Genomic DNA, 27,147 nt, shown 5'->3' with positions numbered 1-27,147 from the left:
GATTATTTTTTCAAGGTCCTTTTTCTAAATTTACTAAAAGTTTTAGTTGTTTATTTTTTAAGTATAATTTTATAATTACAAAGTTTTAAAAAAAAAATCCACATATTTGTTAATATTGTTAAATAATTTTAGATGTATTATTAATTTCTATACATATACTTACGTGTATGCATATATAGCCTTTGAATGTTCTTAAGGATATTGCAACTCATTACATTTATTATTTTTAACATCCAAATTGTATTTAAGGTTTTTAAAGGTATATGTACACTTATGATTAAATTATGTGATACAAATTGATATTATAATGTAAATTGGTTGATAAATAATAGTATTTGAAGGATACGAGTATATGTATATAAAAATTGATTCTGTCCCTTATATAATATAAAAATGATTGATGTTATAGAAATAAATGAATGTAAAGATAAAATTTTGTATGAATGTTATGATGTATCCGGTACATAATGATTAAGTATTTTTAATTATCAATATTTTTATTCTATGCTATGTATACATATTTACGAAATGCTCATAGAAAATTAAATTAATTGAATTTTACAAAGTAATTTGTTAAAAACAACATTATTCATTTATTCATGTTTCGAGACTAAATATCGGAAATAAGGTTTTGCTACCTGAAAATGTTTTATTAATAAAAAATTTTGATATGAACAATAAGTTAATCGATCCAGAGCTTATTAGGATTTTGAAAAATGAAGAAAGAATTTTAACATCTTTTTTTGAGAGCCTTTACATTAAAAATGAATTTCTTATAAAATCGTACAATATAAAAAATATAAGATCTTTAGTAAATTTAAACGAAAGCGACTTAGTATAATAAGATTATTTATAGTCATTAATTGAATACAGAATATGAATAGTACATTTAATAGAGTATATAAATTTATTTATGACTTTTAAACAATGATGAACAATTTTATTATTTAAAATAAACTAATTTTCCGCGAACAATAACTTGAAATTTTTATATTAAAAGGGAAATTCCCAATTTTCTATATTATAATTGAAGTATGTGAAATATATGTATGCATATACATTCACAAAAATTTTTTTAATCTCATGTAATATGTATGCATCTTTAGTATAGCAAAAACTACAAGAAATAAAAAAATGAGTTCGCGTGATGTCAACATCAGTCAATTACATAATATGAACTAAAATTCTTTCACAACTTTTGGTTTTGAAAACAGTACAAAATCTAAAAAAGACATGTTAAATGGGGTGTACTTATACATACTTGAAATTTATGTTAATTTTAAAATTGTGCTCGTTATTTCTAAAGTCATTTAGAATTAAAAAAATTACAAATATAAAAAAGTAATTATGTATTATGTTAGAATATAATATTATATACGAACTATTATTCCAAATTTTGTTTAGTATTATTAAACTATTGTACCAACAAAAGAAATTAAGGTTTACCTGGAAAGATTCTGAAAAGCTTCAACTTTTAGATCAAAGATAAACTTATGTGCTAATATCACGTAATATTTTTTAATCAGCAGCATGTACGCACAATTCTTGTAACAATTATTTCTGTTTTCAATTAGTTCTATTGCTAAGGCTTCACTTGAATTAAGCCAGATATTTCGAAAATTTCTAATATAATTTACATAACCATTTTTTCTCCATTTATGTATTATGTTAAAATTTATTTTTTATTATTCATTTGCATATAGGTATGTCTACTATGAATTTTCAATAAAATATTATACGCATGTATCTTTAAACTATGTAAAAACTAAAATATTGAAGCTTCATTCATATAAATCCTATTTTTTTTTGTACGATTTGCATTTTTATTAAATAATTTTTATTACTCATTCATGAAACCTATGAAATTTTCCTTATTTTGTACCAAAAAAAATTCCTATAATTTTAAAATTCGAGTTGCATACAATAGGAATGATATTGAGATGTTTTGATCGCATCGTATTTCATATGTGAAATTTTCAACTAAAATACATTTCTTCGCCTCCAAGAGGAACGCTAACAATCTACTTTTAAAGAGACGTTGAGGATATTTTGAACAATTTTATGTGAATTAATACTTATAAACATTTATATTTGAGTTTTATTCTATATATGTATATGTATGTACGTATACATTATAATAATATAATAAAACATAGAAGGTAATATAATAAAATATAGCTTCAGAAATATGAGATTCTATACAGAAACTTTTATTTTCGACTATATTTTGTGCAATGATTTGTAAGGCGTTAGATTTTATCGTTATTCGTATATCAGGGAATTGGTTCCGCCATTTTACCAAAATTTTGTATTACCGAAATATTCTTTATTCTTATAATTTTTTATCAAATTTCAATTGAATAGAAAATTTAATATTTTTGAAGATAAAAAAATTTCATTGATTGTTGTTAACCTACCATTCTTAAATATAATATTCTAATAATGCTGCATACATAAATACTTGTTTTAAATAAAATGACATATTGTTTGTTGTATAATTCAAATGTCATAGGACACTATTATTATTATTTTTTCCTATTCTTTAATATTCTTATTTATCTTTGCTTGTTATACATAATTTTCATTATCATTGCCAACTACATAAATTTCCATTTATTTTCTTGTTTTTTTTTTTCTATCATTCATCTATTGAAACTGAAAGTTTCTTTAAAAAAAAAAAACAAAAAAACGAAAACAAAATATTCAACCTTTTTTATAAGAAAAAAAAATAAAAAAAAAACAATGTTTTAGTAATTTATTTGTCCATGAGCTATCTCAACTTTTTTTCTTCTATTTATAATAATGAAAAAAAAAAGAAACAATTCTCTTGTTTTCATTTTAAAAGAAAATCACTTCCCTTTTGTGGTTTATTGAAAAGATGCAATCTATTTTGAGATTTTTCCCTATTATTTTTTTTTAAATACTTAAATATAATAGATACACATATATATTTATTTTTTAAATAATAAAAAATTTAAATATTGTAAATAATTATAATAAATATTAACTTCTAATACATGGATAAAGGCATAAATTTTCTTTTGAACCAAAAATTTTTGGAATTGTTTTTTTTTAATCAAAAATCTAAAATGGCTTCGTAGATATTATTCAACTTAATAAAAGACAAAAATTTTTAATACATAAAAATATTGTTCAAATCAAAAATAAAATATACACCGTATCAATGAAGAACGCTTTATGATATTCTTCAGGTCACTGATGTAAATCTAAGGAAAACTTAGTTATCAAGTTGAACTTTTGCTTAACAAAAGAGGGAACGGTCGTTGTAAGATTTTCTAAGTCATTGAAGAAAAAATTTGGTATAAAAAACATTTGCAGTATTTTATTTTTCTGAACAATTCCAAAACCCGAACAGGTAGGAAAATGATTCTTATACAAAATGAGAACTCAGTTAACTCATTTTGCCAGTTATGCTAAAATTAGAAAAAGCTGCAATGTTTCGTCACCTAAAAAATTAATCAAAAATTAAAATTGAAATTTTCTGAACTTTAAAGTCATGAGATACCGAAATTTTAACACATCATAACTAATGTGAATATTTATTAGACAGCCCTTGTTCAGTGGTTTCCAAATTTAATTTATTTAATAATGCGCCTTTCTGATACAGGAATTACGCTTTCAAAAAATATGTAAAAGAAATTTCAATAAGTAAAAAAAATCAATTAAGTGTAACTTTAAGCCCCTGTAACTGCAAATCTGTTGAGCTGTGAACGTTATCTTTGTACCATGTGGGTCTACCCAGTAGTATATATAAATTTTCCAATTTTTTTAAGATAAATAAATGTTTAAACTGTATTACTATTCCAAATTTCTTAATAAAAAATTATTCTAGATTAAAAACGGATAAAATTAATTAACAATTTTGAGTTACAAGTATTCAAAATTAATTAATATTTTAAATTAAGTATTTAATATTAATAGTAACGTTTTAAATAAAAACTCAATTATGTCTCATACTAATATAAATAAATTTTAAATTTTTCGAATTCTGTTAAGAATTTAAAAACACACTATTCTGATAGATGCTTCGGTTTGTAACGTCAATTTGAACAGAAGAACAAGCGTATTTCTTTTTTTTATTTTGGTTTCTTATCTTCAAAAATCGTTTTTATTTACGGTGAATTAAATCTTCAAAAATCGTTTTTACGTCACTATTAAACAAAATTCTTAAAAATTGCTAACATCGTTAACGTATTATAAAATTAGACTATTAATTTTATTGCATTTTTAATTATTTTCCAAATATTTTTTTAACACTACGAAAATTAAAGTGAAAAAAAAATCGATTTTATGTTTCTTACTCATCGAAATCATGAAAATTACATTTAAGTAGAGAAGGCATTTAATTTAGTTAATAAAAAAATTTTTTTTTTAGCATAAGCAAACAAGTAGAAAAAACTTTTGCAAATAAAAAATCAGACTGATTTATGAGCTCAAATCAAATAAATAATGAAATTATTTTTATATTTCAATTAAATTGTTACAGAAACTCACTATACACACTCACACATGTATATAAAATAAATAAAAAAAATATAAAATAAATAAAAAACGTAAGCAAACATTCTTGTTATTTTCGATTTTGTTTGTGTGCGCCCGGTGATTGCTCTAAAATTAATATGCATATCATGTTATAATACTGAAATATTATAATTGTTTTTGTACTTTTTTTAATAAAATATATGTGACATTTACTTGTAAATTTTTAACATATTTTTATTAAAAATATACATTTGATGGGCAATATTCCTTATGTAAATAAATTATTGAGTATACAAAAATGAATTGTTTTTGAAAATTTTATTAAATAAATTAATAAAGTACTTTTTTCGTGTACAAACTATGTACATATACTCTTAAGTGTTATACTCTTGTATAAAGAAGCGCGTCAATTAATTCATTAAGGAAAAATTAAAATTTTTTTATTATAGAATCTCGTTGCATATTAATTATAATACAAAAATATTTTTATAATTATAAATTTAAATTGTTATAATTGTATTCCTCATATTCATTAGCTAACAAAATATTATGATAACTTCCCATCTCCTTCCCATCTCCCTATCCATCTTACATAGATTTCAATAATAAAACTTTTTTATAAGTAAATCGTTTTATTATTGTCAGAGTAAGGTTATCATTTTAATTAGAACATTTGAATTTAAATTCATTTTCGAACCTCAAAGAAGTGCTCGAGCTGATCGACAGGGTAGGTTTCGAGTAAATGTTGTAGGGCATGCTCCATACTCAGATGGGGCACAATAGAACCTCACTTAAATTTCAATAAATTTCTAATAATTTTCGATAGAATACTTCTTATTTATCTTAAAAGATTCCGTCCTTTTTGTAAATTACTTAAATTTTCTGAATTATACATACTTACACACATTATTACTATAATTGATATTAAGTTTATATAGTTTAACGATTTAAAATTTCAATATCTAATAATATGCAATATTATTATTTCATATAATATTGTATGCATAATATGAACTTTAAAAAAAATCAATTTAGAATTCATACTACAACTTTAAAGAAAATTTCATTTATTTCATTAAAATTCAAAGTTGACTTTACAGATGATATATTCTTTTATGCATATATTTAAATATGTACATACATACACACACATATAGAAATGTACAATGTGTAATAAAAAGAGGAAAAGAAAAAAAATCATGTTATTTTGAACTTATTAAAATTTTTAAGATGTTATCCTCTCATACAAAAGCAGTGTAAATTTATTGCATATTTATGTATGTACGCAAAACTTAATTTGCACAACAAAATATGTATAAAGATACAAAAAAAATTCAAATGTAATAAGTTTTTATGGTAATATATTCACATATACACCACATATGTATATAAATTTTTAGGAATTTTTTAAATATGATATTGTAAATTGTTTGCATTTGTATGTTTTAAATTATATCGCACCTTAGACACAAAGAGCTATATACCTATGTAAATATATACATTAAAAAATTACATACATCTTTGATTTTTCATTTAATTTTACATAATTATAGTACGAATACTTACACACCCCTTCCCATTTGATAAAATTTAAATAATTGTAAATTTCAAATTTGCTTTTTATTTAAATATATAATTTTGTGGCCCCATTTTTTAATTTATTCATACAAAATATAGATTAAAAAGATTATAATGAACTGAAAATGAGAAATATTCCAAATTTAGGAAAGTTACAAAAATTATACAACTCAATGAAAAATTTAGTTTTAAACTTTTAATTCTTCGAATTTCAAGCTGAAGATGTCAACTTTTAAAAAATATTTTTTTGCAATGAAAGTTGTTTACTTCAACTGATTTTGACACTCCGAAAAATGATGCTGCAGTTACTGATTCATAATTTTTGCAACAAGAATTGATGATTATTCCAAGTTAAATTGACGATCATAAGTTCGTAATTCGTAGGATTGTACATATTATACAGAATTCATGATAGGGCTGATTGTCAAAATCAAAAACAAAGCAGTAGCAAAAATTTTGCAATGGATAGAAATTAGAAATGATTTTGCGATGCATTGGCTGTTTATTTTTTTAAATAATCTAATCCTGACATGCAATAATCGATTATGGTAAAATTAACAAGGAAATATGTTTTTGACAATTCTCTAATACAGTAAATCGACTATGAATAAAATTCGCAGATTCAAATTCAATTACGTTTATAAAAATTCAATTACGTTATAAAAAGGTGTACGTGATATATTTCGCGATTTACAAATTCTCTTTATTATAAATGCTTTTTTTAGAAAATAAAAGCACAATATTCTATGATAGAATTTTAATATTTTATATGATATTTGCGTGCATATGTATGAGTTTATTTATTTTTGTTTTTGCTGTTTAGTTCTTCAACTTTTTATTTTTGACATTTCAAACGTAATTCGTTGGAGTTCTCAAAGTCAAATTAATCTAGTTTTGCTTTTCACCACAAGAGCCCCCAAGATAACCCAATTCTTCGAAATTATTAATGCATTAATAAATATTATTTCAAATGCAGTCTCGCTTTGGTCCTGTCAATTGATCTGAAAGTGAATTTTATCAATAAATGATAAAATTTATTATATTGACAGTGTTTAGTGAGGGTCCCAACGAAGTATGTGAAAAAGTCGTTCAATATTGAACTATTTGAAATTTAATATTTTTATATTTTGCAGTATGCAGGCAGTAAATTGAATTTATACTGCATATTAAATTTGCCGCCTTATACATTTAGGGGTGCAAAATGCTTTTAACACGCGTTTATATACAACTGAATACATATATAAAATTGATTCATATAAGTAAGCTGATTATATTGAGTATGCATATGAATTGATAATATTGATTTGGGCAATACAAATTTTAAAAATCAAATTGTATAAGTATATTTTTACAGCCATCCATATGTATAAATATGTATGTATATATTTTACAGCCGGATGCGAATTAGTCATATGCACGCTTTTTTTTACACAACTGAGTATATGAAACGCACGTATGTTTGTACTTTGTATTTTATTTTTACATTTTATTTTTTTTTTTTTGGAAAAACAATTTAAATAAAAGTGCGTGATTTCTTAATACAATTGTATGTACATATATAATTGGAATCAATATAGTGCACAAACGATTTTATAAGATATAATATATTGTATACAGTTATGTAAGTAAAGAAAATCTTATACTAATATGTATCAAAAGTTAAGGTTTTGAATACGATTACATTTTTTTATTACAGTCATTACGTTATTTTTAGTATCTATTAATATTTGAATAATTTTGAAATTGATTTTTGAACTTTTTTAAATGATGCTTACGCATTTCTGAAAAAATTAACGCATTAAAAAGAGATAATTAAATTGAAATCCGCAAAATATGAGAAGGTAAATTCAATTAAAATTTTTAGATACAAAATCTTATATCTTAACACCGATTGTCAGATATTTTGATACAATAATACAGAGGTCCACAAACTTTTTCTCCTGTAGCTTGTTTTTGTCCTTCTATTTAAATTTCTAACTTTAGCAAGGTACACGACCCCTGGGGGTGTATATAGACCAATTTGGGAATCACTGGAGTAACACACTATTTTAGATTTTTTTAAATCAAATTTCAGTGTAAAACTACATATTATTAATTATTTATTCAAAAATTTAACTTTAAAATTTAACATATCCTATGCCCTCTGCCTCATTGAACTTAACCTGAATTATTTTTAAAATTGTTTTTTTAAGGTGGAGGAAAACTTAATTTACAAGAATTAGTTTTCTTTGAATGAAATCAACATTTAAAAGCTCCTAATATTTCAAACTCTACAACTTACCGATATCAAGAATTCAAAATTAATTATGCTTAATACGGGTTTATTTGTTTAAATTCTGTTGTTACTTTTGCGGTAATCGAGCGGTATAAGCATGCATACATATGTACTTATTGTATCCATGTAAATATAAGTACTTTAATTTTATAAAAATTAAAATGTTTTAACAATAAAAGGAAACTGAATTTTTATCATTACAATTTATAATAGAAAACGTAGTAGACAACAATTTTCATTGAAAATAATTGTGCATTATACATATTAGTTTTCAAGTTTAATATTACGTTTGTAGATATGTATATATATGTATAACGTTTATTTAAACATTAATTTGCTAAATTTTTAACATTTTTAACATAATTACATTGCTATCTAACTATGTTAATACACAAATAACATGGACACATAAACTTGTTAATATTACAAGCTCACATTTACTTTATTTGTCTATGCTCATAAATTGTATATAAAATAGAATATAAATGGTCACACTTTATAATATAAATCCGTTTTATATAATTATCACGTTAATGCTAAATAAAAAAAATTCTTACAATGTGATTTTTTGGAAAATTTCCAAAAAAATTTAAAAAAGATATGTGAGAATATGTTAGTCTATTCGGTCTATCCACTTATTTACAAATCTTTTACACTATTTAAGAAAGTAAGATGAAATTTTCTAGGCAAATCTTTGTGAAGAAATTACTTTTCTCGAACAAAATCTTTTCATATGTTTTCATAAAATCACGAAGTTTTTGACAAACTACTGCTTCCAAATCCAAAATATCTTTAAATGCAGAAAAGTCATGAAGTACTTCTTCACTATAAGAAAATAAATGCCAAGATATAGAATTGGTTTTTAAATTAAGTTTTTTACTCATTTTACTCATAGATTGTTTTCATTACTTAAACCTAGTGTTTAAATTGCTAAAGTGAAGTTTGCTATCTTACAAACCGTGGCTTTCAACGATTAAATAAAATTAAAATTTAATGAAAAAATTCGATTAGTAAATATTTTATCTAGCGAATATTTACATAGTTGTTATGTAAAATAAATATAGTATATACTTAATAATTATGGTAAACATAATAAAATGATTGTGGGAAATTTCATCTGACTAAAAAGATATTATATTTGGCATAACCATATTCTTTAAACATTAAATTTTGTAAAGTGTATGTATGTGTAAAAAATGGAGTTTACTTAAAAAATGTAGATTACACAGTATAATAAAATAAAAAAATATAATAAGCAGTAAACTCTTCGACTGGCTCAAATAATGAGTTCAATATTTTCACTTAATTTTTTGCCCATTTTTATTGTCACAATATACTTATGTTATGTATTATAATTTTTTTTACTTTCAAAATGCTTAGCTTTCTCAAAAAGTGTCGTCCTCCACAATAGTTTACTAACATATACTATAACAGTTTACAACAATGGTAAGTTGTAATTATGTTTTCCATTTAACCAGGCATTGTATATTAAAACTTATACTAATTACGAAAACGAAATAGTTATATGATAATGAAATGGTGATAAATCTCTGTTTAAAGAATTAAGAATATATTCTAACTTGTTATTCAAATTCTGATAGAATGCTGAAGTCAACATATTAAATATTGAAAACTTAAAAAATTACCTTACTTACATGTACATTTTGTGATTCTTGTTGAATATTTTCTCAGTTATTTAAAAAGCATTACAGTATATTTAATTAACATGTATGTATATTTCTTTCATTTATGTAACATATTTATGTATTTCATTTTCAGTATATAATGTACAAATATACACTGTACTATTTTTTTTTAATTTATTCGTCGTCCATTTTAATGTAAAGGAAATCAGGCACCCGCCACTCTATCCTACAAGCATCACAAGTATAAATGCATACGTGCTCGAAAGTAAAAAAATAATTTAATGAAAATAAAATAGAAAATTAATTGTAAAAAGTAATTAAATTTTTTAATAGTTATTTTGCTTATAAGGTTTATTTTATTTTAAACGCAATTTGGAAACTAAATATTTTTTCTAAATTAATATAATTGGATGAACATCAAATAATATAAAGAATCTAATTTCACACTTAGTTATGGTGATTAATTGGGTTTTTTTTTTGGTAATTCCTGCCTTATAATTTCTTTCACAGAAAACTATTATATGAATGTTATGTATAATATCGTCAAAAAAAAAAATTATTCAACAAGTTTGCTTAGAAATTCTTTAAGCGCTTTTCCATACTTTTTCAAAATCTCACTAGCTATACATTTTATTTTATTTTTCATATAATATAACATTCTCTCACGTCACTTTATTTTAAACAGACAATTTGTTTGATTTTTAAATGTAAAAAGTTTACTTTTATTTATTTTACTATAAGAATGAAAAGTCAAAAGCTTGACAATAACATGCTAATTAATTTAATAATGAAAAATACAAATAATATAATAATTTTGCATAGATTTTAAAACATATTCTAAATAAAAAATTCTAAGATTTTAAACATAGTTACTAACAAGAAGTTCAAATTTTTTGATTTCGTTGAAATGTTAAGATTTTTTTATAAATGGGCTTAAATCATTAGACTCACATATTTTTCACTAATTTTACTTTTTTTTTTTATTTTCCCTTTTCCCACTTTTATTTTCGATTTTAAAAAACCGAGAAGAAAAAAACATAAAAGAAAAACGAAATCGGTAAACCATAAACTTTTATTCTTCTGCTTTTATTTAAAATATTTTTCATTATGTACTAACTAGCAATGCGTTTAAATATTTGTAATCAAACAAATTTATGTATGTACCTATACCTTTTATTTATAATATTTATAAAAAAAAAATATATGTTAAGGAAAAAAAGATTCAAAGTAAATTCATATGTTTGTAGAGATATAAGAGCACATCCACACATACATTTATTAAATGAGCATAATATGAATATTTTTAAAAGAGATTTACTCGTATTTTTCTATATTAATAAATATATATATAATTAGGTACATGAGTATATGTATAAGTAAATTATAAGCTATAACAATATTCTCCTTGAATTTGGTTAAACGGATGAAAACATTTTTAATGTAAATATTTAAATACCCGGGCCTATTATGTAAATATTACATAACTAATCATAATAATAATAATTAAAATATATGTATGTACATAATATGATGTGAATATAGTTAGTTAGTGAGTAGCAAATTATAGTCATGTAGGTATTTTTACTTTGTATTGAAATATTTACATTAATTAACTTGATTTACTTTTAGCAAAAAATTTTTATATGTAATAATTTTTTACAAATTTTGTTCTATACATATGTACATGCGTGTGTAATAAATAGATAATTGTATATTGTTTTACAATGGCAATATTATATGCATATACTTATTTATGTACCGAAAGAATTTTCAATAGTACATAATATATGATGTAAATAATATAGAATCAGTTATTAATTGTTAATTGTAGTAATAGTTTTATATATATATATATATATATATATATATATATATATATATTTGTATATATATATATATATATATATATATATATAAAATGGTAACATTTCAGATATTTACTCTCGACATACTTATAAAATTCCAATTATGTAATTTCCTTAGTCTGTAATTAGAAATGTTATATTAATACAACATATATGTGTGTACCTATATATGTGTACGTTATATAAGATTTCAAAATTAAAATAATGTTTAAATATGACAATAAAAATATTTTTAATTCTTAGGTTAAAGCACTTTCGATTATACTTAGTTGTTAGAATAATTCTATAATTATTATAGAATTTTGAATGTTATATGTATATATATATATACATAATTTAAAACTTGCACGTCATATTCGACATATTAATAACAAATTCGATTCACAGATCATCTAACATTACTTTTAAAATCAAAATTTAAAAAATAATTTTGTTATACTCCATCATTATTCTGGTAACATTTAAAATATATTCCTAAAAGATTATGCGGAATATGGGAATTAATGTTTAAATCAAAATCTTATGTATGTATGTATTTATGTATAGACAAAATTTACATACAATATTGTTTTTATTATAAAATTTACCTTTTATTTATATAATGTTAAAAAATATAGTTTTATGACATTTTATATTAAATTTTATTAATTAAAACAGTTGTTTTCATATTACATCCATACATCCATACATATGTACATACAAAATTCGCACGGTTTTATGAAGAAACTATTTAGTATCTTCTGTGCAAAACAGTGGATAAGTATATTTGATATGAAGTTTTTTTTGATAACTAATAAACAATAGATACCTATGTGCATTCACTTAAATATGGGCATACAAACATATGTGCATTAGTTTAGCAAGTATCGTACATATGCAAGGATTTATAAATATGCTTATCAATAAAATGAGTACAATATTACTGATAAATTATTTAATGAGAAAATCAATGAAATCAATGAGATTACAATGAATATTACTTAAATCATATAATAATACTAAGGTATGTATATGTACATATAATATACATACATAATTATAATAACAAATAAATTTTAATTCAATATAATTTTTTATTATAATTTAAAATTTTGCAAATTTAGACAACAATAATTAACCATTGTCATAAAATTTATTATTTTAATTCATATTTGAAATAGACCGCTTATTTGAAAATACCAAGTCACACAAGTCCATACATAATAAGTAAATAAGATATTAAATATGTGCCTACATACACATATGTATGTATGTACATATTATAATGTACAAATATTATTCATAGAACTGGTCTTATCTTTAACCGTTAAAATGTGTTATACCTACATCTACCTGTTAAAACAAACAAATAAGTATCTTTTTATTTTCTTATTTATCCAAATTAATTTATGTACAGTAATAGAAAAAAAAAACTTAATAAATTTTTTTTTATTTTATCAACAAAAAAAAAGATTTAATTTTTTTTTTCTTTAATCTGGTAAATTAAGATTAAAAAAATTTCAGAGTTCAATGACCGTCTCTTATTTTTATTTTTTATAGATATGAATTTTTATACAATAAAAATTACGTATTGTGTACGTTCATACATATGTACATACATATATACATAAATAACCTCGTCGAATTCGAAGCAAAAACTTTATAAAAAATTCTTTTAGAATTAATGAAATATTAGAGAAATACAATTGCTTTTTTTCTTCTTCTTTTAATAATAAAACAATAACAATAATGAAATGACAAAAAATTTGTATTTATCGTAAATGAAAATAACATAAATCATAAACTTGGCCCATATTTGATTATATTTTTACACTTTTATACTTTTACTTACATGCACACATATGTATACCTATTCATATATATCTTGTCTTTTAAAAACAAAAACAAAAAAACTATCAAAACTATTAGATAATTTTGTTTTATGGTAATTTTTCCATTTTATAAAACTTGTCGTTTTATAATTTTCAACATATTTTTTTTTGTTGTTATTGTTTTCTTTATGTTGTTTGGGAGACGAAGACGACGATCATTAAAAATATATTGTACATACATACATATGTACATATAATTATAGTTTTTTGTTTCCAATAAAATTATTTATTAGTAATTCACCACAGCTTTAAGTCAAATTCCATTTTTTAGCTTGCGTCATTATTTTATTTTACTTTTATTTGAGTTTTTTTTTTTTTTTGTGATTTTGGTTTGTCTTAAAATTTAGAAATGAAAACGAGTTCATTTTCCGCATTATTCTGCTATAATAATTTTTTAAAAATTTTGTTATATATAGGTACGTATGTTATTTTCAATAAGGAAATCTTAACCTACGGGTAAACGCTGTCCCCAAATTACATCCATACATGCATTGAATTGCATAAGATGTATGTGTTTTCTTAATCGGAATGTTACGTTACTTAGAATTACGGAGGCTATCAAAATTTATAGATTGTTATACTGTTCCTAAATATATTATTTTGATCTCAAAGAAACATATTACATATTGTACAATTTGATAATTTTTATTTACTTTTTATTATTTCAAAGTATTTTCATTGAATTTTATTTTCTATAGAAAGGATAAATATCTGAAAATTGTATATGTATCTATATGTACATATATTTTAAATTATAGATGAGAAAGTGTAGGTATAACTAACCCGCTATAAACTAAGATCTTTTAGGAAACTTTCAAATAAAAAATATCCAAGAACCACTGCATGCTTAATTTGTGAAATTATAACAATTCCTTCGACGTTAATCAAATAATTTTTATTATGCATAGAATTTCTCACAATATACATACATATGTACATACATGACCGATACATAACAATAATAACCTAATGACGAATTGATTGTGGAATGAACTCGTTTAAAAATTATGTGAAAGAATTTTAAAAGTTTTATAATTTAACACTATGTATTCAAAATATTTTACCATAAATGTAATAAAAATAAAATTATTTTTGTGGTTTTTTTTTTTCTGTTAATAAACATATTAATATATTTGTCTATTTAAAACACACATACTATTATACAAATTATAATGACAAAATATCAATCAGATATTGTTTGTTTTACTATTATGACAATAAATTTCATTAATTTTTTGAGCATTTGAAACAATTTCGTTTCTTTTGAAAGAAACGTGTATATTGTTTGAATACGCATAGGCAAATATGCTTACACTATACTTAAAATTGATGAGTAAAAATACATACATATTATGTTGCTATAAACATACACAGGGTGTACAAAAAATTTCATAATATTTATTATATATGGAATATTAATTGAATAGTTTGAAATAAATGAAGAAATGCGAGTAATTGAACATTCTTTTCTTCTAGAAATAAAGTATACTCAGGGTTATAACTTACTTATTACGTTACCAATGAAATTTTCGAAATATTTGCAATATAAACATACTTTATCATTAAAATCGCTTATAATATTTCGGAAACATACATATTACATATCAATAAATTAAGTTAATTAACGAAAACTAAATTTTTATAAAAAAATATTTTTAAGGTGAGCATTATGAAAAAGTGTTAATAATATTTCAATATCATTTAATTTATCATATATACAACTTAACAAAATTGAAATATTTTGACTATTAATAAATAATTTATTTTTTAAATATTAGAATTTAATTTTTGTTTTTGCTATTATATTTACGTTATTATTAAGGCATTGATTTTATTTCACGCCTTTTACAAAATTTGAAAATTGCTTTCTTCGTTTTTCAAGTACGTATAAACACACTTGTGCCAAATTGATAACATGTGACGGTTTAACGCGAAAGCAAATTAAATTAATTTTCTTACTTTATATCAATTATAATCTTTATATGTACACATATATATTTAATTAATTAAATTAATAAAATGTTTTTAATTTAATTAAATAAAAAAATTAAAATTTAATTTAAGAAATTAATTAATTTATTGAAAATTTAATTAGATTTTGTCCTGTCTAAAGAAGTTCTTCGAAATAATGTAAATTCTTTGTTGTTACAGTGAATATCTAAACTTTTAGATAGGTATATTTTGAAGGGAAATTTAGGTGATTAAATTAATTTTGTTCAAAAATTTTATCTGACATAAAACTATGGTATTGATGTCGTGTTGTAAAAATTCTTCCCCTCTTAGAGCCGGTAAATAAATCTACTTCTAACAAAAAACCAAACACTAAACACAATAGATGTAAATCAAGTATTCAGTATTAAGTATTCTAATATTTTTCGTTAATATAATTACATATATATATATATATATATATATATATATATATATATATGACATTATTTTAGAGAGCTTGTTGTTTATATTAGCAATTGTTCTTAATCATATTCAACTAATTAACTTACAATTTCTCTAAGAAATCTTTTCATTTCTTAGAAAATTTTTAGATTTTTTTTTTTAGAGATCTTTTAAATTTTCGTGGAATTTCGTCAAAAGCAATGAGTAATTTATTCAAGTTTTTTTTTATGCAATTTCCATCTTGACTGATAATTAATAAAATAATATTATACTAGCCATAATTTAAACAAAAATCTGCACGTAATTTAGTTTAGATCAGCATTAAAATAATAAGAGAAGAATTGCAAATTTCTGATTTATTTTTTCTTATTTGTGTAACTAGCGACGATCAACAAGTAGAATAGACAAGGTTACGCTATATGAATAACAATAATTCATAATGTACATATGTATTGGTATATGTTTGTATTTATGTAATTATTATTTTAGTATGTTTTAGTCTTTCCATACTGATTTAAAATCAAATATTCGAAAAAGAATTACATACAAAATGCCAAACAAATCTTGTAAATAAAGTTTTTATATCAATGTGAAGATTATTTTAAATATTAAAATAAAAAATTTTTAATTTATGCTGTTGAAATTTTGCGAATATCTATTTGCTTTTAATAATTTGCTATGTTATTTGCTAATACAATACAATAGCTATACTTGGGTATTATTAGGGATTGCAAAACTAGAATAGTAATTAATTTTTAGATTAAGCTAATTGTCATAGATAATTTCATTGAAAATTAAAGAAAAAATTTGTATATATTTTGAGCTAAAATATGAGCTGAAATGATAAAAATCCGATCATAAGTTCGATCCACTCTTGTTTGTTGAAAGAATTTGTACTCTAGCATTATAATTTAATGATTTTGGCAACGTTCAAATCGCAAATCTTAAACCTTAAAGAAAAATACCAGTATTTTAAAAATGTTGTTATTCTATTATTTATTATAATTTTTACAATAATTATATTGTATAATTTTAACTATTATAAAAAAGAAAAGATGATTGTTATACTTATGTGAAATTCATTTTAATTATGTACATGTGAACATACTAATGTACATGTATTTAAGAGTTTGTAAATTTTTATTTTGAAATTTTATTCGTGTATAGTTTACTGAAGTACCTACGTATGTACATACATATATTATATATAGACAAAGATATAGTGTAAATGTAACTAAAACTTTCCATGTTCTTTTGTTTACTTGCTTTTTTCATATAGTCTTTGTTTCCAGTAATAATGCCGAAACTTTAAGAAACACCGCGATATTTAGGTAAAACTACTCATCATATTAAAAGAAAAGATTACAATTTACGAGTACATACATATATTTTAAGTAATTATTTAAATAAATGTTTGTTATACATGTATATTATTTATATATACATAAATATTCAAACTGGTATGGTAAGTGAATCAATAATATTTGTAATGAATAAATTAACATTTTAAAAAGTTTGCTATTTCAAATATATACCTATTGAGTTATTGAGAGAAAAGGGATATTATTAAGAATCATATATGATTCTTAAATTATTAAACATAACACAAATAGAATTGTAAATCGAGGAGCCGTTCCAAAACTAAGCTAAGTATGTCGCTAAAAATTTTTACTTATCATTGAAATAATGTGGGCGTTTTAATTACTTACATATACTTATGTCAATAAATTAAACAAGAAATTAATATTTTAGGTTTTCGAAATTGCTTGATATATATTTAATAAAAAGCTTTATTAAACTGGGACCCTTAACACCAGCTTTAAATAAAAACTTTAATATTTTAATAAAATTAAGAAGCAAGAGGAAAAAATTTGATTATATTATGTATATATGTATGTACATACGTACATATACATATACGTACTGCAAAAACTGTCAAAGAAGTATTTAATACTCGTATGTATATGTGTGTGAAAATAAAGAATTGCTTTTTAAGTTTAAAAATTGCATAAACAGAAATTATTAAGAAAAAAAGATAATTGGGCACTTTTAATTATGTTATAGCATCATGTGTGTGACTTTATTCCGTACATATATTTTTTTTTGTTTTCAAATTTATATTTAAGTCCTATAACTTCTAACTTGTATAAGTGTGAAAACAATTAACATTGTCAAAAACACTCCAGACTTTTACCAAAATATCTAACTTCAATAAAATTTAAATTGCTGGACAAGTCAAATTTGATAGACGTCTTCCTCCTTATCCTTGCAATAGATGGCATCTGTTATTTTGTCATTAACTGAGAAAAAAAAACAAGAATAAATTTGTTATATTGCAACAGTTATTTTGCATTTCAGATGGCAGATTTCTTAATGATTTAAAATTTAACTTAAATATTCAAAGATAATTTTATGATCGAATTTAATTTTCCACTTTTGTTTTTGTTATTAAATTAATTTCAAATTGAAAACGTTTATAACATCACGTATTTTTTTTTTACCAAATAATTACAAGCATCTTTGAAAATAAATCTAGGTTATCGTTATACCCTACTGGAAACTGAAAACAAAAAAAATACAAAATTTTAAATTTTGTGTTTATTTTTTTTTATTTCTTTGAATTCGTTTAGTGTTATACATAGTTTGGGGGTTTTCGTTTAATTCATATAAAATATTTTTTAACATAGCAATGCCATCAGTCAAATTATTAAAAGTGTATAAAAAAGGAATTGGCCATTAACACCATCAGCAAGAAGTGTTTTTTATAAAGATATAAAATAAATGTAAATAAAATATTGGTATATAAAAAAATAATCACGAAATAAAGATGAAAATAAAAGATGGTTTTCATCTCCAGAAAAAATTAATTGTGGTCAAAAAAAAAAAAAAAACGTTTTTTATTGATTTCGTTATTTTTACACTTTTTTTTTTCTCTGAGGCATTTTAAAAAAAAAAAACAACTTTTTATTTCTTTAATCTAAGTCAAGGGCATTCTCAATATTATTAATCTTACTATACTTATATTGATTATGTAACTTTCCTTTTATACTCTCATCATAACGTTTTTGCTTACATACATTTCTCATAAATGTTACACATACATGAATTAATTATTGTTTAATTATCCGTTGTTATTATTCTGTTATACAATATACTAAATAATAATTGGAAGTAAAGAGTAAAGTAAGAAGTATGATGTCTGGCTCTTCACTGTGTGCTTCAATTTGTTTAATAGATTTCATAGTTAAATAAAAGATATTAGACTTCCAGTTCAGTGATAAATCTATAATCCGCAAAAAATTTATGAAATCAAAATGGGACTAAAATGAATTCGGCAATGTTGAATGATTAAAAATTATCTATATTTTTTGCTAAAAAACTGAATATTATGCTAATTAGTCTGAATTAAAATTATTTTAATAAAAATTAAAATTTGCAAGTTTACCTAAAAATCTAAGAGCTCTTCTTTTTGTGGGTTCAGACTCGAACTTTTAATATTTAATTCTATTTTTAAATTTATTTATTTTGAGTACACACAATTTATAACATTGTTTTCTTTTTTATTTACCATACCTCTGAACTTTCTGTTTTTTTTGGTAATTCAAAATTAATACAGTACATATATAAAAAAAAATAAAATTAAACTTTTATAATTTAATTTCAGGAATCGCTGGATTATTTACTGTTTTTTCTAGTTTCATTTTTACAACTAGTATTATCAAATTTTTGGGGAGCGATATAACAGATTTGAAGTAAGCAATAGTAATTTGTTTTTTTTTTTTTAATTTTCAATTTTTAATAATATTTATTTCATAATATTAAATTCTAATAATATATTAATTTTGTTTTTTGTTTTTTATTCAATTCAATTTCAGAGATGCAATTTTCTTTTTGCTTTTATTAATTGATTTATCAAATTCTGGTACGTTAGCTCAATTAGCATTATATGGAACAAATCAAGCTGAAGTAACACGAAATATTGCTAAGGGAATGGAAATTTTAGGTCCAGCTATTTCTTTAGATACTATCGTTGAAACTTTAGTAATAGGTGTAGGAACATTATCTGGTGTTCAAAGATTAGAAATCTTATGTACATTTGCTGTGATGTCTGTCATTGTTAATTACATAGTATTTATGACGTTTTATCCAGCATGTTTATCATTAATATTAGATTTAACAAGAAATGGTGTCGATATGACATTAGTCAAAGTAAAAGCAAAGGATTCTTTTTTAATGAAAACTCTAAGTGAAGAAGAACAAAAAACAAATCCAGTTGTCCAGAGAGTAAAAGTTATAATGTCAACAGGTCTAATGATTGTACATGTTTATAGTCGTGTTGCATTTTCTGAAAAAGAATATAATCCAGTTGATAGTGTGCATTCGAAATTACAAACATTAAATGTGCCAAATAATAAAACTGAATCTCAAGAATTTTCTGATTTGATAATTAAGTAAGTGTTATATGTTCTTTTGAAAATATCCAATTAGTATTGTTAAAGATACTGAAAATCATAATATAATGGAATTCGATTCAGAACATTGACTTTTTAAATAATGAAATTTTTCTTAATATTCTTGTTAATAAACAAATATTTTACATTTTCTATTCGTTATACACAGGTGGTTGACAATGAGCGCTGATCAAATAGTTATTTTAATTTTATTAATTGCTTTAGTTGTAAAATTCATATTCTTCGAAAATCGGAATGAAATACGTGACCAATTAATGTTTGTAGCTGATAATTTTCATCAGGAGCAGAAATTAAAACTTCAAAATCAAATGCAACAAAATGTGGTTATATCACAGAATAACCTATTACAACCCCAAACACTTCAACCATCAATCACATCATCATCACAGTCAAACAAATCATTTGAAAGTAAATCGATTGTAGTACCAACTATTATACGTAAGAAACCACTTTTTAAGATTACGGAAGATACTTTAATTAATGAGGCAACTCAAACCGATGACAATATAGATTGTGATAAGGTAGATGACAATAATGATAACATAATTTTATACAGTAAACGTAATTTACCACCAAGAACTCTTAATGAATGCTTAGAGATTTTAAATTCTGATGAAGGTGCTTCTAATTTATCTGATGATGAAATTATACAAATAGTTAAATTTGGTGCTGGACATTGTCCACTATATAATATTGAATCTGTAATTAATCATCCTGAAAGAGGCGTTAAAATTCGTAGGAAAATTGTTAGTAGTCAAGCAAATTTACCAGAAGATATTTTATCAAATTTACCATATCAAAATTTTGATTATACCAAAGTAATGAATGCGTGTTGTGAAAATGTATTGGGATATGTACCCATTCCAATAGGATATGCGGGGCCTTTATTGCTTGATGGAAAACGATATTTTGTACCAATGGCAACAACGGAGGGGGCCCTTGTAGCGAGTACTAATCGTGGTTGTAAAGCTTTATCTGTAAAGGGCGTTACAAGTGTTGTAGAAGATGTTGGTATGACACGTGCACCATGTGTGCGGTTCTTAAGTGTTGCCAGAGCTGCTGAAGCCAAACAATGGATAAATAGCGAAGAAAATTATAAGAAAATTAAGCAAGAATTTGATTCTACGAGTCGTTTTGGTCGCCTAAAAGAGCTTTTAATTGCCATGGATGGTCCAAATTTATATATTCGATTTGTTGCATTAACTGGTGATGCTATGGGTATGAATATGGTATCAAAAGGTGCGGAAATGGCATTAAAATGTATAAAACGAGAGTTTCCAGACATGCAAATTGTGTCACTAAGTGGTAACTTCTGTTCAGATAAAAAACCAGCTGCAATCAATTGGATTAAGGGTCGCGGTAAAAGAGTTGTAACTGAATGCGTTATACCTGCTGCTGTATTAAAAGCAATTTTAAAAACAGATGCTAAAACTCTAGTTGAATGTAATAAAATAAAAAATATGTCTGGAAGTGCTTTAGCAGGAAGCATAGGAGGTATTTTATAAAATTAATACTTAACTTACAAATTGGTTTAGAAATATAATAAAAGTTATTTATTTATGTAAATATAGGAAATAATGCACATGCTGCTAACATGGTCACAGCAGTTTTCATTGCAACCGGGCAAGATCCAGCACAAAACGTTACATCTAGTAATTGTTCAACCGGTATGGAATTCTGCGGAATAAATAACGAAGATTTATATATGACATGTACAATGCCCTCACTTGAGGTAGGAACTGTCGGTGGTGGCACTGGTCTTCCTGGTCAAAGTGCATGCTTAGAATTATTAGGAGTACGCGGTGCTAACCAAAATTGTCCAGGCGAAAATGCAAAAAAATTAGCCCAAATTATATGTGCAACAGTTATGGCAGGAGAATTAAGTTTAATGGCAGCTTTAGTAAATAGCGATTTAGTTAAGAGTCACATGCGGCATAATAGGTAGTAAAAGAAGCATTTTGAATTTTATTATTTTAATAATTTTGGTAATTTTAATTTTAGATCTTCAGTAGCAGCGATATCTGCATTATTATCGAATACTCAGAATTCCTCCAGTAATAGTCTTAGTTAAGAAAAAATTTTTAATTAAAAAAAATGTTATTTAAATTATTAAAATATATTGTTAATTTTTTTTATTTTCATTTCCATCACTTGAATGAAATTAATATTCATTTTTCATATTATTTTATATAATGCTTTATAAATGTTTCAACTTTACTGAAACAGAAAGAGCTTGTACTGTTTCCTTTTAATGTTATAAATTAAATAAATATTTTAGAAATTTTATTGTTTCCAAATTTAAAAAATATTGTATTAGTGCATAATGTTAATCGATAAATTTTACCCAGTACGAAGGAAAATAAATAAAATGTTTATTTAGTTCCTTATATACATAGTTAAATATATTATTATGTATGAAATATCTAAAAGTTGAAAAAATAAATATTTACAAAAATTGCAATTTTCCTTCGTTTTAATGCAATTTGCTTGTTCTAATTAAATTTGACTTAATATCTTTTGATATTATGTATTTATTTATAGTTGAGCCATTTCAGCTGTGTATAGTTTTAAATTATGTATTTGATTTTAATTATAGTTAAAAAAGAAAAATATAAATATGTAATTATGAAAATGAAATATATTGTGCGTTTATTGGCTAAGATTTAAATAAAACACTGAAATTTACTTTGGAAAAAAAAAAACATAATGAGAATCTAATTCGGCTCTATTTTGGATCTCACTTTCACGGTAAGTACGTATCTACTTATTAACACATTGAAATTTCCTACCGAAATGAATTTTCTCTTTATTTCAAAAAACAAATTCGATACTAATTAGACAGATACTTTTGGTACCTTCATATTGTAAGAAGTTGAGAAGTTTAGCACATATTTTACAATAGTACATACATGATGTACTGAGAATAAATAGATATTATTGAAAAAATTACAATCTTATCGTAAAAATTACATACGTTTCTACAGAAAGAAACAAAAATTCTCAAAGACCCCAAACACTAAAATTTAGAAGGAAACGTTAATCCAATAGTTTTAATTACAATGCAAATAATAGCTTTAGTTTTAGTCTTAAGTCATGAAAAGACACGTAATGTTTCAACTTTATATCAAAAGTATATAAAAAATTTTCAATTATTAATGGAAAAAATAAACCAATATTTTATTTTGGAAGTAGTTTAAAAATATGTTTGAAGTTTAATTTAGAAATAAAATATGTATGTACTTATCTTTCCTATCTTGAAAAAAAAATACATTGGTTCTCTGTTTAATGAATTTTCAATATTATAATATGTACTTCACTTTTCTTCTTTTTAATTAAAAGTAATAAATTGTAATAAGACAAAGATATTGAAGATTCAAAAAAACAAAATTTCTGAATTAATTTTATTTGTTACTTTCTTCAATATTTAATTTTTTTTTATGGGGTTCAGCACAATCATCATTATCACCATTTTCTGATTCTTCAACTTTATCTTTAACACCAGTTTTTGCTAACATTTTGTCGCCATTAGACTCTGTGTTGGGTTCATTGGGTTCTGTTTTATCTTTAGATTCCGCTTTATCAGCTTTTATTTTAGATTCCTCTTTATTGACTTCAATCGAACTATCACTATCAGTTGCTTCAGGTTTTATACTTTTTAATTTTGAAACTCTACTTTTAAGGGCGTTAAATATTGTGGTTATATAATCTGGGCGAGACATTGCTAAAAATATCTTGATTTGACCATTATTATCCATTGCTGTGAATCTTAAAGATTTCGGACTAGGACTTTCTACTATCATGTCTGACCAAACCTGTAAAGTAATTTAATAAAACAAAAATAAAAATAGATACAAATAGTAAAAAGGAAATATAAAAGTAAATATAAAAAATTAGTTATTTTATCCTACCTTTGTGTTGACAAGCAACCTTAAAGTACCGAAAGTACGAAATACTACTCGATGTACGTTTTCTTTTTCTCTAGAATCATTTAAACGCAATATACCACGACTTCGTTCTTCATAATTTCCGTTTTCAAATGCGAACAATTTACAATCAATCTGAAATAAGTGATATTGCAAAATTTCTTTATTCCTCTAAAAAATTTTCCAAACCTCAGATACGTTATCCTCATCTTCTTCACCGGTAATTGTCTTCACTTCTTCATATTTCCTTTTCTGAGCTCGACTTTCTTCATACTCTCTGGCAATTTCCGTTAAACTTTTTGTTTCAATTGGCTTTTCTTTACCGTTTTCATTATTTGACGCATTCTGGATTGCGTTAGTAAACAAAAGGGATGAATCATTGCTGTTAGTTGGATCAGAAACAACACTGTCTTCTTTTTGTGTTTTTATATTATCCTAAAGGTATAGAGGAATAATAATGAATATAAGTTTTAACAAATACACATTTTCTTACCCCTACAACACGTTCATGTAAATTTTGCCCAAAAACAAAACCAGCATCTTGATTTTGCATTGAATTATTTGTAAACAATTTCATTTTTGAAAAATTTGGCTTCGAAAGTAATTTCAAAGGATCTGATGTTTTCTATATTATTGGTAAATATTATAGTAGGTATGTGAAAAACTTAAAAATATAGCAAACCTCAACGTTGTCTTTATTACTATCAGAAGTTGTAGCATTATTATCATTCTCGTTTTCGTCCTCAAGTTGATATTCTTTCAAAAATGGATTCGATTTTTGGTCGGTTTTTTCTTTTCCAGAATTAGAACTTGCTTCACCACTTTCACTTGTATTTGATGCAAACTTAGACGGACGTAACATGCTTGGTCTTAACACTGAAGATGGTGCAGGCGCATCTTTAGGTTTTTGCACAATTTAAAAAAAAAAAAAGAACAAATTTGTCATTTTTTCAGTAAATGGTTGAATTTTCATAAAAAATAGCAATAAACAGAGACCTTTTTAGGTTTTTACAATAAAATTAAGAGAAAATAAATTTCGCCAAACAAAAAAATAATTTTATATTTTCATAGATAAAAAATAATGTATGTTAAATACCTTTGATTTCGGACATTATTAGTATGCACTTTTCAAAAAACTCTTGTAAAATTTTGTAGCTTCTAATTTCTGATAAATTCTAATCAAGCTTACAGCAATCAATTAAGTCATGTATGATGGGTAGTTTAACATTGACGTTTCAATCCAAATGTCAAAATCTTGTACGTATTCACATTTTCCAAGCTTTAAAAATTGTTAGGATTACCATTCTATTTGGAATTAAATGGTGGTTAAAAATGCTAAAAAAAAGTCTTGCCTGCTAAAATAAATAATATAATAAAATTGAATACTAAATCTAACCAGCATCTCTTCGTATTGAAAAGCTTTTCCTTGTCAAACATGGGGATTACAAACTTTTTTTCGTTTTTAGTAAATGCACTAGTTAGAGGTATTTAAAATTCAAATTTAACTCAAAATTATCTTATATAGTTTTGATAGTTGCAAATTTATTTTGCCTTAACGCTACATTAACGGAATAAACCATGAAAACACAAGTACAAACGTTTACTTTTTATGATATTTATCAAACAACTAATGTTTGTATTACGTTCTTTTTAAATTGACTTGTTGTGATGTAATTTTCATTTACATTGTCAATAATAATACGAGTATTTAATTATTACACAAGTCTCAAGGTCTTAATTGAAAAATATACGGGCCTGAAAACTGTTTTTTTAAATATATTAAATATAAGGTTATTGCCCGCATCCCTGGTGCACAAAGTGTTCCAAGAATTATTTTTTTACATATTTTCTCAAAACTCAATATAGCCTTTTCATAAAAATATATGTAAGAGTGCTTTTTTAGGATAGCGCCTTAGAAGAATAGAAGGAATAGATTGTACTTGCTTGTGCGGTTCACGGTCATTTCCCACAAAAATACAATTCAGTCCATTAAAATTTTATTGAATTTTGAAGTATTTTCGTGGGAAGTGTCCGTCAGTCGTTGGTATTGATCGATAAAATTGTGCTAGGTATTTCAAAATACAATGCCATTTTTTGCCAAGTTTTTAAAATTTTTTGGTACAAAGGTAGATTACTTAAAGGAACAATTTTTTTTATTTTATTTAACTTATAACATATATATATGTGAATAAATTAAAAAATAACAAAGCAAATTGAATTTTAGTATTCAAGACAAGAGTTAATAAAGAAATAAAGTTCGAATCAATGTAAATTATTGAATAAAACATTAAAAATGGTAAGGTTAGTAGAGACTGGGTTAGTATTAAAGAAATTGAAATTCACTAAGATTTTCAACCAGATTTCCAATTTCAGTTAAAATTTCTTGCACTCAATTAAGTTCAGTTTAATGTAAAACAATTTTTACGTTTAGTAATGGAAATAAATCCAAACAAATACAAAAATAATTTTAAAAGCGTGACTCCAACGATATATGTATGTATTTTTGCATTTCTAAAACCTTTGTTTCTGTTTCCTAATTTTCCTCATTCAGCCATCACATTTTTGGATAACTAAAGTAAATTTATTTTGGCATTTTATAAGTTCCATTAATTTACAGGAG

General features: G+C 23.6%; 2 protein-coding genes across 3 annotated transcripts in view; one reads left to right on the top strand and one right to left on the bottom strand.

Annotated features, from left to right (window-relative positions):
* Nucleotides 1-23,039, top strand: part of LOC129611677 (3-hydroxy-3-methylglutaryl-coenzyme A reductase) — a 41,610-nt gene extending 18,571 nt beyond the window's left edge. For both annotated transcript variants that reach the window (XM_055524938.1, XM_055524939.1), the window contains exons 3-7: nucleotides 19,797-19,884; nucleotides 20,008-20,583; nucleotides 20,753-22,098; nucleotides 22,176-22,545; nucleotides 22,606-23,039. In XM_055524938.1, the coding sequence (XP_055380913.1) occupies nucleotides 19,797-19,884; nucleotides 20,008-20,583; nucleotides 20,753-22,098; nucleotides 22,176-22,545; nucleotides 22,606-22,675 (2,450 nt within the window). In that variant the 3' untranslated portion in view covers nucleotides 22,676-23,039. The remainder of the gene's footprint in view (nucleotides 1-19,796; nucleotides 19,885-20,007; nucleotides 20,584-20,752; nucleotides 22,099-22,175; nucleotides 22,546-22,605) is intronic.
* Nucleotides 23,040-23,870: 831 nt separating this feature from the next.
* Nucleotides 23,871-25,754, bottom strand: LOC129611678 (ran-binding protein 3). Its single transcript, XM_055524940.1, has 6 exons — nucleotides 25,624-25,754; nucleotides 25,210-25,424; nucleotides 25,021-25,152; nucleotides 24,717-24,962; nucleotides 24,513-24,662; nucleotides 23,871-24,416 (listed from the first exon to the last, which is right to left on the bottom strand). The coding sequence occupies exons 1-6, from the start codon at nucleotides 25,637-25,639 to the stop codon at nucleotides 24,006-24,008; spliced, it is 1,170 nt and encodes a 389-aa protein (XP_055380915.1). The 5' UTR covers nucleotides 25,640-25,754; the 3' UTR covers nucleotides 23,871-24,005.
* Nucleotides 25,755-27,147: the final 1,393 nt, after the last annotated feature.

The sequence above is a fragment of the Condylostylus longicornis genome, unplaced genomic scaffold (assembly GCF_029603195.1).
Source record: "Condylostylus longicornis isolate FDR11 unplaced genomic scaffold, ASM2960319v2 ptg000055l, whole genome shotgun sequence".
Lineage (NCBI taxonomy): Eukaryota > Metazoa > Arthropoda > Insecta > Diptera > Dolichopodidae > Condylostylus > Condylostylus longicornis.
Note: the sequence above shows the minus strand (reverse complement) of the source record. Positions and strands in the feature narration are given on the sequence as shown.